The 14,264-nt window shown below is 41.5% G+C and overlaps 1 protein-coding gene across 1 annotated transcript in view; it reads left to right on the top strand.

Annotated features, from left to right (window-relative positions):
- Positions 1-14,264, top strand: part of triob (trio Rho guanine nucleotide exchange factor b) — a 109,805-nt gene that overhangs the window by 11,363 nt on the left and 84,178 nt on the right. Inside the window, exon 2 of the mRNA XM_068324663.1 lies at positions 5,565-5,618. Within this exon, the coding sequence (XP_068180764.1) occupies positions 5,565-5,618 (54 nt within the window). The remainder of the gene's footprint in view (positions 1-5,564; positions 5,619-14,264) is intronic.

The raw sequence follows: 14,264 nt of genomic DNA, 5'->3' as shown, positions 1-14,264 counted from the left end.
TTGTTCTCTTCTGCTGTTATGTTCTCCCTCTTGACCACTTAATTTTCTGTTTCTCCTGTCTCTAACTCTCTCTCTCTTTCTCTCTCTCTCTCATGCTGGGGAAGGACGTGAGAGGAAGTGCGAGGAGTGTGTGGCGTCTGAGTGTGTTTTTTATTCTGTTTTTTGCTTATTTTTTCACGTTTATTCACATTTCTGTTAATATAGTTAAATCAAAATTATGTTTGGGGCAACATATTGGTGAGCTCCGGTGATGCGTCACAATGCCATTAAACTGGCACCGACAGTCACCTGCTTGGTGGAAGAGGTGAGTTTAGCGGTGGGGGAGAAGGTCGGGTACGGCAGCATAAAGTCATTCTCCTGAATGAACAGCGCGGTGGTGATATTCCTTGATAGCGTTGAGAAGGTGAACCATGTAGTTGAGAGCGGTGTGGTAATTCAGAACACCTTTGCCTCCATCTTCACCATGGTAAACCCCGCTACGAAGGTGATTATATCGAACCCACAACCGTTCATCAGCAACTGGGTCCTGGAGAAGGAATTGCCCCGACAGAGTCAACTCCTGTCTTATAAAAATGATCCCGCTCGGCTGCAAGAGTCCCCACCTGAAGCACATCGTCTCCTTCAGGAGACAGGTTCTCATGGTCCCTAAAAAGACCGATGAAGAGCTGAACATCGCGCTCGTGTTCTAAGTGGACAACTTTGACTACAAAGTTCATGTCACTACTGAGAGCATGAAGTACTTCAAGTGCAAGAGGGAGGGACATCTCATCCGCTCCTGTCCAGAGAAAGACGGTGAGAACCAGCCTTCGGCTGCTGTGCGGCCTACGGTTGCAGCCGCTGCCATGACCGCTGCATGGCTGACAGTTGCGACTGCTGCGGAGATGGGGACTACAGCATCCACTGCAGAACTGAGGAAAAGTCCTGTCGCTTCTTACGTGGTTGCAGCAGCTTCCAGTGCTGCAGTCCCGATTCCACCACCGCAGATCAAGAATCTGTGTCTACTGTACACTCAGAATGTCTCGGGTGACTTGATCAGGTCTATCAGAGATCTGGAGAGACAAGTGGTCCAACTGCAGACATTAGCTGAGTCCACAGGAGAAAGAGGGCACATTACAGCCCTCAAACAACAAAAGCGTGCTTTAGCTCAGCTGCTGGGCACACAAGGGGCACCATGGTATGGAGTAAGTTGAATAAAATTACTCTGATGAATGCTCCCTCTCATTTTTTCCTTGGACTGGAGAGGAAAAACGGACAGAGGAGGTTGATCCACTCTCTGCGATCCACGGATGGTACAGTACTGGAGAAAAGTGCAGAAATCCGTGGATATGCTGCAAGTTTCTATGAAGAACTGCTTCATTCTGAGTACACTGAGAAACCTGAAACACTGGCAACAGTTCTCTCCAGTCTGCCGAAGATATGAGCAAACAGTAAGAACTGCCTAGATGACAACATCACCCTGAAGGAGCTCTCTGTGGCCCTGCAGGGGATGAAACCTGGCAAGCCTCCTGGCTTAGATGGCCTGCAAATTGAATTCTATAAAGAATTCTGGGCAGTGATTGGCGAGGACCTGCTCTCCGTGCTCAAGGAAAGCCTGATGACGAATCTGCTGCCCCTGAGCTGTGGGAGGGCGTTCCTCGCACTCCTGCCAAACAAAGGAGACTTGCAGGACATCAGGAACTGGCGACTGGCGAACTGGTCCCTCTTCTGCAGAGACTACAAACTCCTCTCCAAGGTCTTGGCCAACAGGCTAAGAAATGTGAAGGAGCAAGTTGTTCATGTGGACCAGACTTACTGTGTACCGGGCAGGCTAATCATGGATAACATACATTTAATTTGGAATGTTTTGGAACTCTGAAGTTCATTGGGCATGGGACTTGGTTTTATATCCATAGACCAAAAAAAGGCTTTTGATAGAGTTAAACACACATACTTGTGGCACACCTTAACAAGTTTTGGTTTCAGCTCTAACTTTTTTGCCAAAACTCAGACCCTGTACGAGACATGAGAGGGTTCTTAAGATTATCGATGGCTTAAGCGCTCCTTTAAAGTCCAGAGAGGTGTGAGACAAGGCTGCACCCTCTCAGGGATGCTCTACTCTCTAGCCCTGGATCCTTTTTTTAAACCAGCTGAGAGCAGGCCTCTCTGGTTTTAATATTCCCAGTTTTATTGATGGTTTTAAAATGTCTGCATATGCTGACGATATTGTTGCTGCAAAATAAACACAATGATGTAGAGTAGGGTATTGACTAGGGCTGTCTCCTTACAGCATGGCGATTCCAGGTTTGAGTCCCGCTCTGTGCGGAGTTTTTATCTTCTCCCTGTGGCTGTGTGGGTTTTCTACAGGTTTTCCTCCCACCTTCAAAAACAAGACCCTTAGATTTTAGTTGATGTGTCCAAATTGCCTGTAGGTGTGAGGGTGTGTGTGAGTGGTTATTAATGTGGCTCCCCAGTGCACTGCATGGTGTCATGCTCAGAGTTTCCCCCGCTTCTCCCCTGCAAGTCAGCTGGGATAGCCTCCGACTCACCAGAAGAATAAGGGAATAGATGAATTCTGTACTATAATGAGCCATACTGTACCTCACTATACTACACAGTAATATACTATACTATACTGTACTATGCTATGCTATACTATACTATACTATACTATACTATACTATACTATACTATACTATACTATACTATACTATACTATACTATACTATGCCAGACTATACTGTACTATAAATGGCATAACAAATATACATCACTGCCGTATTGACATGCACAAGTACCTTCAATTAAATTGTATCTCAAAGAAAAACATACTATATTCAACTATGTGGGGTGGCAGTGGATCAGTGGTAGAGCAGGTTGTCCTATGATCAAAGATCGACGGTTCGATTCCTGCTCCTGCCAAGCCATCTTCGGAGTGTGAGCTGAGTGTGACCTCCCCTGTACTGGACTAATTAGCATGCTTACAGGCCCCTAGCAGCACGGTGGCGCAGTGGTTAGCGCTGCAGCCTCACAACACGGCGGACCCGGGTTCAAGTCCCGCTCTGTGTGGAGTTCGCATCCTCTCCCCGTGTCTGCGTAGGTTCTCTCCGGGTTCTCCGGCTTCCTCCCACCTCCAAAAGCATGCGCTTCAGCGTGATTGACAGTTCCAAATTGCCCGTAGGAATGAGTGTGTGTGTGCATGGTTGTATGTCTTTGTGTGTGGCTCCGCGGTGCACTGGCGTCGTGCCCGGAGTGTCTCACGCCCTATGCCGCCGAGACAGGCTCCGGCTCCCCGTGACAAACTGTGACGGGTACTGTGAAGATGACTGATAGGCCCTTAGTGTGTTGTGTGTGTTTTATGGGCCTGTACACAATGTTAATAAACAAATGTCTAACACATACAGTATATATGCATGTACAGCTTGAGTGAAAAAAATATTTCCTTGTTGGGGATCAATAAAAGTGAATTTAATCTTTAATATGGTTCTAAATTTAAAATGATGTTTCTTGTAAATAGTGAAGGTTTGGTGAAATAAAAGAACTCAAATTTATTTGCTGCTTCAATTTTCACTCATGGAATTAAAACTTTTCAAATGGAATGTACACATTTCCTTTATGTTCAAGAAATCGAGGCAATAAAAGTGTTCCAGATTTTAACATCCCATTATTCATCTGCACTAAAGAAGCATTCCACTGATTTCCTGTAATCAACGTCAGATTTATTTTAAATTTTAAAGATTAAAGCTAACGATTGAAATACATGATAGGTACAGTAATGACGTTTAGATGTAGATGGTTTTTTTTTCAAGCTTTCTTAGAACTTCATTTGACCAACACTGGTGGTTATGTATTTATATATGTATGTATTTATTTAGTTATTTATTTACTTTTATGTTTTTTTTAATTTTTTTTATTCATTTATTGTTTTATTTTCTCCACTGATTCTCTCCTGATCACATGGTCATGCTTCCAACTAATCCTTTGCTAACGATGGTTTATCCAAACAATTATCTGGTCAAAATGTTTTCACTGCTGTCACTACTAAATGAGTATCATAATATTTGCCATAAATCACATTTGAACCTTCTGAAACAAAATTTGTGTACGAGTTAAACATACCTTGTGAATGAGAAATAGGTGTCAGATGCATTTGAAGGCTCGGAAAACTCGCTGGTGCAAACACTTCACACTTAACTTACTCTACATTTTATAAAATGAAACATACATCATGTGAACAGGTGCTTACTGTAATCCTCGTGAGGCAGCAGCATATGCCAGGCGGTTCAGAAGGGCAGCCAGGAGAAATCAAGTGAAGAAGAGCTTAGCCGCCCCCGCCTCTGATATCCCTGCTGTCCCGCTCTTATCTTCTACCACTCTAGTGTCTCTCTACAGTCATCCAAGAAGACAATTCATCTGTCTGCTGAAAAAAATATACATGTCAGATCTTGGGACACATCTCCAACTGAATTTATCAATCCTGCCATGGCAATGTGTTGTCAAAATTCTTTTACTACATACATATTGTCATGCCAAGACCGTAGGGCAAGTTGTTCTCCTTCCCTGATGTGATTTGGTGGAGGTATGGCCTCTCTGAGACCCCTCTAGTCTTTTCACATGTGTTTACTGTATGTGTTTGTTGGTTTGTCACTGTTTGCCATCTGAGGGCTTATATTTCCACAAAATCTAATTTAAACCTCCTCTTACCTACATTGATGGCTTCAATATGGTGTGAGTCTATCACAAATCAGTCATTATTGATCAGTCTGGAATTGATTTTGATGTCACTGACTCTAGCACTGCAGTTCAGGTAGGACCCGATATGTCCCAGATCTAATGTTACAAACTTAGAATACCAAACACCTGCTCTAGTGGTAGGCATTTACTGGATTGTAGTTGAATCTTCTTAGCACTTCACCGCTCTGAAGGTGATGTCCTAAGCATTAGAGACAGATATGTACTGTACTATGTCTTCAAGAGAATGAATGGATGGATGGATGTTCTACGTATACTAGGTTTCTTTAAAATATGTGTGTGTGTGTGTGTGTGTGTGTGTGTGTGTGTGTGTGTGTGTGTGTGTGTGTGTGTGTATGTGTGAGTGAGTGTGCGTGCGTGCGTACGTGTGTGCGTGCGTGTGTGTGTATGTTTGCGATGAGCGTGACAGCACAGACCAGAAATAAAGACCAGAAATAAAAATCACGAGGTTCTTTCGCTTTGATCTGCACAGCTGTTTCGATTCAGATGTTGCCTCTATGAGCTCATGTACAGTGTACAAAATGTGCACATACACATGCATGTGTGTGAACATAAACAGTATGTATGTGCACACATGCATCTGCGTGTAGCATGTCTAGTGTAATCCCAGGGAGGGACTATCCAGATCCTCAGAACTAAGAGCTGGTCCACAATTGCTCACTATGTCATTTGTAGTCTGTAATCACAAGGCTCTGTAAGACATATTGAAGGTTGAAGCATTGGTCTCATGGGTCACAGAATACTTGATTCACTGTTTAGTTCTTTTACTCTACGGTCTTTTGTTTCCTTCATCAGACTTCCAAGCTCTAATTTTATAATCTCTGTTTTTGTTTTAGATTGCTCTCTTCCAAAATGTGAATCCAATTTGGATGGCCCAGGACAAACCTCAGGTACGTCTCTGTCACCACACATTCGTTATTGGAACTGTCCCTCCAGGGAAGGATGCGTGTGTGTAATGTGTTTATTGTTCATGTTTACTGTCCCTGTCAATGGGTTTTTAGTCAGAGATGTTCATGCTTTATTAAGGCTTTACACATGCAGTCCTCCTTTAACTGCATCTTTGCGTTTGGTCAGAGAAGGAATTGCAGTTGCAGCAATCAGTTCAAAGTGGACGAGATAGTGTAACTTATAGACTCAGTGTTTGATTGTGAAGGAGAGGACTTTTTTCCTGAAATAACAATCACATAATGTACCATTCTTGAAATGATTTGCTGTCATCAAAGCTCTCTTGTGTCAAATCCTGTTAGACCCAAACTCCTGTTGCATCAACTATCCACCACGGCAGTGGGTTCTCATCCTCAATACACCTGGACATGCATACATGTCAAAGTGTAGTCATTCCTTCCATGGTGAGGAAAAATAGAGACTGTTAATGCCCCATTGATGTAACATGGCTTGTTCACTCACCCCAAAGATGATCCAAAATCAGTCTAGTTGCTTGTCCATAAATTATTCAGTGTAATCGTCCTTAGCTTAAAGTGTTGTTAGCATTTCCACAGAAAATATAAGTCCCGTAACATACTGTTATTAATGTTGTTTTGTACATGTCATGTAAAAATAAATCAGGTTCTAATCATATACTCTGTGAGTCTGATGTGTCTGCACAGATTTGAACTCATGTTTTCCAAATGGGTCATCTAAGGATGAACATTTTGTCCGTGTTTGGCTTTTTACCTCTACATGCCAGAGTTTGAATGTGTGTTAATGGGAAATGATTGGAAAATGCCAGGCAAATCCTGCTTGTGGGCGTTTTGCCCAGAGACCCTTGAACTGCATTCCTCTGCCTCACTCACATAAATGTGAGCTGCAATCATTTGATTATTTATGAGTTGTTCATACTGAATCAGAGAAAATCAGGTTATATTGGTGTAACAAGTGTGGTTTGGACCCAAAAGCAGTACACCAGAGCCAGAGGAGCATTTTGGATCATTTTTATTCAAATCAGAGTTCAAAACCAGGTAATCAGAAGATCAAGTAGACAAATCAGACAGGAAATAGATAAAAGAGCAGAATCCAGAAAACAAGCAAAAGCTACATGCGGAAATACAAGAAGAGGGATTTCTCAAGAATAGGAAGAGCCACGGACAATCTGGCAGCCAACTGAGGGTTGATCAGAGCGTATGTGGGGTGGAGACTGATGGGATGATGGGATGCAGGTGGCTGCAGCAAAACAGGTGATGGGAATAAGCTTTATTGAGTTTGAGTGGAAAGCAAAAATACTGAGGGCAGTAGGGAAAATGGGAACTGTGGATATTGGCCATTTATGGCTGGTTGTTTCTTTATTTTCAATTACTCTGAATAAATGTAGCGTACTGTAAGTATAAATTTAGCAAATTTCCCAAAGCCTTGTTTTTTGCTGTACCGTTAGAGTCCAGGTGTGAGTGAAGAATAATGCATCTATTACCTTATAATAATATGACATGCCATGTTCTAATCATGGAGTGTCTTCTTGACCACAATGTTATGTTTCCTCCTCTCTGATTGAAGAACAAGTGTGGATACATGTGGTTTTACAGTGTGTGGTATTTGTGTGAGTGCACATGAGGGTTATAACTACAGATCAGAAAGTGTGTTTGTGTCACAGTGATCATCTGAAGTAGACTTCCCCCCCCCCTTTTTTTCCCCAGCAATGACTTCATGTTCTTTTGAACATTTGTCTTGCTTCTTTTCTATGATGCTCCATTTCAAATTAATTAACATGGCCTCATCCAGTTTTTTCAATTCAAACTTGGCTTTTTTTTCCCCAGCATGTGCTCAGGAAGCTCATTCAGTTAAGGGACGACACAGTGACACAATGGCACATTTCCTGATTTGATGTCAAACCTAAGGCTGGCCATTTTGACAATGAAAAAAATAACTGTTCAAGAAAATGGATTGACGCATGGTCTTCTTTCAGTTAAGCCATGTTTTGTTCATATCTGTGTGTCAGCAGCAGTTCAAAGTTTTCTGTGTTTAGAGATGCTGTTTTGACTATTTGAGTCAAAGGGTTAACAATAATCTAAGACAAGTTATGCTGATATAGAAACAGCTGGCAGTCACATAGAACCCTGTAAACTCTATTATACAGTAAAGTAAAATCTCAGTGTTTTGTCATCACATTGCTCACTTTCATCTGATGGAAAGCTTGAGTAAACTCCTTAGAAAGAAAGATTACCTGATTTTCCATCAGCCATGGGATGGGAAGATGATGCCTAAGTCTTCTTTACAGCATGGATTGTATCATATAAGATGATGCATCATATAATTGTTGAAGCAAAAAGCCTTGACGTGCACATATGGCAAGCCAAGTGGATAGACCGGAGAGACCCAGCCTGAAGACCTGGGTGTCTATGTTCCTCTGAGGCCCGTTTTCACCTTTCAGCTCTTTCTTAATTTAATGACGCCTCTCATGTTTGTCAGTTCTCGTCTTTTCTGCTTATGTCACGTAGTGTCTCAATGGAGCGAGACAGATACGACATTTATACATGGACATTTTGTCAAATACTGTACACACACACACACACACACACACACACACACACACACACACACACACACACACACACACACACACACACACACACACACACACACACACACACACACACACACACACACACTTTTATCACTCATTTGTCTTGTTTTTTTTCACCTGTGTTGCATTTCACATCACAGCCTATTAGTAATGATAAATAAGCATTCATTGAAGTTGTACTTTTGTCACAGTGCCCGTCCTTAAGAGCAGAGAAAATGAGGTGAAAAAGCAGTCTGGATTGGTTACGTAGAAGAAGCTTAACCATAAAATCCCCAAAATACTGTTGGCCTGCATATGGATTTCCACACTAAGTATGCTTAGGGTAAATAGTTGACTGTTTGCCAGATATGCTCCGGTTCTAAGTCCATTATAATCTTCAACAGTAGCCAACTGCCTGTTCAGTCGGATCATTTTGATCTCTTTCTGCACCAGTAATATTTAGCATGGTTGAATTAGATGAAAACGATTTGTAGTCTGTGACTTGCTCGCTAAAAATAAATGAATTCAAAAATGGAGATGTAGATGGGGAGCCTTCTCCTCTCCTCTCCTCTCCTCTCCTCTCCTCTCCTCTCCTCTCCTCTCCTCTCCTCTCCTCTCCTATCCTCTCCTCTCCTCTCCTCTCCTCTCCTCTCCTCTCCTCTCCTCTCCTCTCCTCTCCTCTTCATTTCTGTTCAGTTTTATTCTCTCATCTGTATTCTTACTGACCTCACTGTGTTTCCTTTTGAATTTGACTTAAATTTTAACCATATGCTCCATGACTAGACAAGAAAGCAAGCACACACACACACACACACACACACACACACACACACACACACACACACACACACACACACACATACACACACACACACACACACACTAACGCACACACACACACACACACACACACACACACACACACACACACACACACACACGCAGCAGCAGCAGGAACAGTACAGGAAGTGGTTTTCTTTGGAGTTGATATTTTTTTTATTCTCCCCTGCAGAGGCCAGGGTGGAGAAGCTGGAGCTCTATTTGGTGCGTTTGTGGATGTGATCGTGTGCGTTTGCATACAAGTCCAACGTCAGTGCTAGTTTCCATTTACAGAGCAATCTGTGATCATTATCTTGTTTTGATGATCTTGTTTTCTTTAATGGGTGTCATGCAAGTATTTCATATGAGTTTATCATTAAAACACCATGCTTCTTATTACCTCATGACCATCATGAACTAAGAAGTATGGCATGTGAACTGGTAGCTAGAGGTGTGTTGAGCCGCATTTTGTAATAATGGTACATTTTGTAATAAACGTTGACAAATGTCATAAGTTATTACATAATGCGGCAAAATTTATTACAAAATGCGTTGGGGCAGTTCATTACAAAATGCGGTACTTTATTACAAAATGCGGCTTTATTACAAAATGAAATGAAAAACTTATTACGTTTTGGACTATTTATTACAAAATGCACCGTTATTACAAAATGCGGCTCAACAAGGTGTCACTTCACCTTGAGTACTGCCAAGGTGCCCTTTAGCAATGTAACAAACCTGTGAGGTGAATGGATGTTCCAACACCACAGGAGTTAAGTACATAGATAAGGACCTATATTTCTTCCAAATACCTTCTGGAAAGATTAGAGACCAATGAAAAGCACGAATAAACAGAGTCAAAATAACCAAAGATCCAAGAACCTGCCACTAGCACTTCAACCCAGATGATTTTGAAAGAGATTTGAAGGTAAGATCATTCTTGGAAAAAAGGATCTGAATGGTCACTCTTTGGGAGTGACCAGGAAGGATAGGATCAGGAATGAGTACATCAGAGGGACAGCACATGTTAGAGGTTTTGGAGATAAAGTCAGAGAGGCCAGACTGAGATGGTTTGGACATGTCCAGAGGAGAGATAGTGAATATATTGGTAGAAGGATGCTGAGTTTTGAACTGCCAGGCAGGAGGCCTAGAGGAAGACCAAAGAGGAGGTTTATGGATGTAGTGAAAGAGGACATGAAGGTAGTTTGTGTGAGAGAAGAGGATTCAAAGGACAGGGTTAGATGGAGGCAATTGATGCGCTGTGGTGACCCCTGAAGGGAAAAGCCGAAAGGAAAGAAAAGAAGAAGAAGATTGTTTTCGCACAACCCATAGTATTCATTCTGAATTCCTAAGGTATAGTGGATAATTAATTCAGGTCTGGAGCTACTGGAGGTATTGTATAAATGTTTCTATGACCAGATTGCCATGCGATTATGTCACTCGCGGAAAGTAAACAATATCAAAAGTGATAGACAGGTCAGTTGATTGGGATTGTTTCCCCCGGGGCTTGTTACCGATTTACAATTACCTCAGATTTTGGTGGATTATCTCCTTGATTGGTATCATATAGGGGCTTGTATAGTTTGCAGTTATAATGCAGTTATAACATCGGGTGATAATTATAGGGGACAATTACACCCCCAGCTGGGTTCACAGGGAATCCCTCTTACAAATCTGATGATGATGACATGATTTGAGATGATTTTTTGATAAATAAGTGTGATAATGTTGGCTTTTTATGTTGTCACTTGCCGTATATTTATATAATGGCGCTGATATGGATTCACCCTGATGTCTACGATTGTGTTTCTTCCGCTGTGAGGGAACGCATCGTGACTTATGATATATCTTGGTTGACCAAGGTCCCCATTGATCATAAAAAAATAATAGTGCCACCAAAACTTTTGTTTAGTTATGTACTTCAAATAATACACCTGGTTCATTTTGGCTTTCCTGTGCCTTTAATTGCATGTTTACAGGACTTCTGTGTTTGTTTGTTCACTCCTGTCAAATATGTATCAAATGAAACATAGAATTCCCTCACTGAGGGACTAATAAAGGAACTTTCTACTCACTCACTCGGTCTCTCGCTCGCATGAACAAAATCACAATGGGGATGGGATGAGTAAGGTAAAGGGGTGTCCGTTGGACACCCTGTGGTGTCTTACACATAGACAGCTGGACTCTATTGTATACTGACTGTGTGCACCTGTATTTTTTTCTGCACCCTTCATTCAGACTGACGCATATAGTAGGTTGCTTCTCGAACTCTGCTTTATTTGTGTCTACATACACGTGTGTGTGTCTGTGTGAGTGTTTGCACAGACAGCCTTAATTGGATCATGCTGTGGAACACTTGCTGTGTTGGTTTTAGGAAGAGCACAGCTTGCATCCTCCTGTCACAGGATGTCAACGTAATGATATCTGTTTGGCCAAGCAATATGTCCTGTACCTACACACAACTAGACAATGTAACCCCAAAAACACGATATATTATATACGGTGTGTGTGTGTGTGTGTGTGTGTGTGTGTGTGTGTGTGTGTGTGTGTATGTGTGTGTGTGTGTGTGTGTGTGTGTGTGTGTGTGTGTGTGTGTGTGTGTGTGTGTGTGTGTGTGTGGTTTTGTGTGTTTATGTATTAAATCAGTCTCATAGTCTCTACATCAATACAGTAATGTAAATAAATTGTGATGGGTTATTTTATTACTATTATAATTTACTGAATCAAAAAACTGTCATGTTCAAAAATGTATAAGTTAATTGAAGAAAGTTCCAATGATGTATAATGTATACAAAACACATTCCTAAATGTGATTATATTAAAAAAGAGGTTAAAGAGGATGAAACTAAATTTTTAAAGGCATCAGATAAAAATTCCCAATGCTAAAGCGTGACTTAGAATTAACATAGAGAACACAGGCAGGTTCACCAATTAGATCCATAGTTAGTCTTCACCTTTTCTTAATAAACTGCATCTGTTCGAATACGCAAGAACAGAATGTGTTCCTCTGCACTGCCTTTTTTTTCTGAATTTGTTCATGTCAGTAATAAAGCAATGATGTACAGTACTGTAATTGGATATGTTACAAAACTAGCATTTTTGAAACGATATGAACAGCTCGTTTTTAGCACCCATCTTTTTCTTTTTCTTTTCTCTCTTTCTCTCTCTATCCCTCGGTTCTTCATTTATATCTCTACCCCTGCTGCCCTTATATCATTCCCGCATTATCTTCGTCCTCTCTCTCTTTTCCTGGAGATCACTGATGCTTAGGAAAGCACAGTTCCGCTCCATGTCCCATCCAATCCACATCAGCCTCTCCCCATACATTAGCCAATCATTCGCTAGGCATGGCCAACAGAGGAGGAGCCATGGATGAAGGGTAAGGGGGTGTGTGTTGTCGGTGCTGGCTGGTTATTGGAGACTCGAGGGACATAAAGGATGCTTGGCTGCTTCAGGGACACGGATTATCATCTTGATGTCCTCTTCATCCACGCCTATGGATGTATTTGCAATTTTTGATGGTGGTACAGCCACAGAAGTCTGATTTAATGCTAAATTTATTCCGAAGAAATTACTCTTGAATTCTTTTAATTTGCTAGTTCAAGAAAGAGCAGCGTATGACGTTTGAAATGTGATGTGATGGAATTGTACGATAGTGTTTAGTTTTTTAAAATAATGTATAAATGCATGTCTGATCCTGAGCGGCAGTGTGGCAGGAGGCTGCTGTGGTGACACAGACAGAAATAGATATTTTTACACCTGGCAGGGTTTTAATTTTTCTATTACATTTGCCTTAACATTTTGATTAATTAATGCATTGTGGTTTCATGATGTAGTGGACATTGTCGGTATTAAAATGTCTGGCATTGGCAAAAGGTGACACATGATGAAGATGTGTTGCATCAAGGACCGAGAGTAACGCAGGGGATAAAATCTGATTTGTGAAACCTACACACTCTTTGAAAGGGAGGCTATAACACCTTATCCTTTGGAGAAACTCCGGGATGGAAGCCCTCCTCTGCTACCCCGCTGCTTGTTTATTGATCAGGTGACTGATCCCAGTGAAGAGGGAGCAGAGACAAGCTTGAGATATGTCCATTCAGATTCTTTCTGCACAACAATGCAAGTATCATCATCATGTAAGTCAATTATTTAACAATAGATGGAAGTGACGTGTGTGTGTGTGTGTGTGTGTGTGTGTGTGTGTGTGTGTGTGTGTGTGTGTGTGTGTGTGTGTGTGTGTGGGAGAAATTCATGAATGCAACATGATAATACATTTTTCTTATCTTTCCAATGACAGCACTGGGAAGTGGTCTGTCTTCTTTACAACAGCATCACAATTCTCTATTTTTGGTCCACAAACTAACTCATGAATGCCTGTGAGTCATGTGGTCTCACTTCTGCAAAGCATTGTTTCTACATTCTGATCACAGAATTAAGATCCAATGACCCGGCAGTAGTTCAAGTATAGTTCAAGTAGTGAAGCATAAACTGTATATGCAATACCATGCTATCTGAGTAGGGCCACATACAAGTATATGTGGCCATACATGATACTTGATCTACAGTAAATATGGTGTTAAGACAAGCAAGATGAGTTACAGAGCAAAATCTGGATTGAGGTAGCAAACGTCAAACACTGTCAGTGCTGTTCTTTCCTCAATATTAAGGTTTTGGGTTCAAATCCAATTGAAGACCTGGGACTCTTCCTTGTGAGGTTCCCCGGGGGCTCTCTGGAGACAGGAGGACACATGCAATAGAGTTGAACTGGTGACTTGTCCATGGGTAAAATTGTCAGATACATTGTCAGCACTTTCTCTAATTATTGTGCTCATTATTGTTGCCTGTGTAATCAACCTATGAGGGACGTTTAACCTAATGACACAATCAGGTATAAAATCATTCAATTAGGTTCATCAAAAAAGCCAATAGGAATCAGCATTACACTAGTGGCAGTGGGGGTGTGGACTGATCTTTGTGCGGACCTTTGAATTTCGTGTGAATTTAACAAGCAAACAGCTTGGCCGTTAGCGTCTCTTGCTACCAGTTGATACTAAACAAGTGATTCAGTCTGTACTGGTGGATTTAACTGGACTCTCTTAGAGTTTCAAACCAGGTACCAAATGATAACAATAGAGAGCACCATAGACTTAACTTTCACCTTCATGGATTTTCATACTGCTTCTAGTGTGAGCACCATCCGCTCTATTCTATATATTATACT

This window comes from Antennarius striatus, chromosome 9, assembly GCF_040054535.1.
Source record: "Antennarius striatus isolate MH-2024 chromosome 9, ASM4005453v1, whole genome shotgun sequence".
In the NCBI taxonomy this organism is placed as follows: Eukaryota; Metazoa; Chordata; class Actinopteri; order Lophiiformes; family Antennariidae; genus Antennarius; species Antennarius striatus.
Note: the sequence above shows the minus strand (reverse complement) of the source record. Positions and strands in the feature narration are given on the sequence as shown.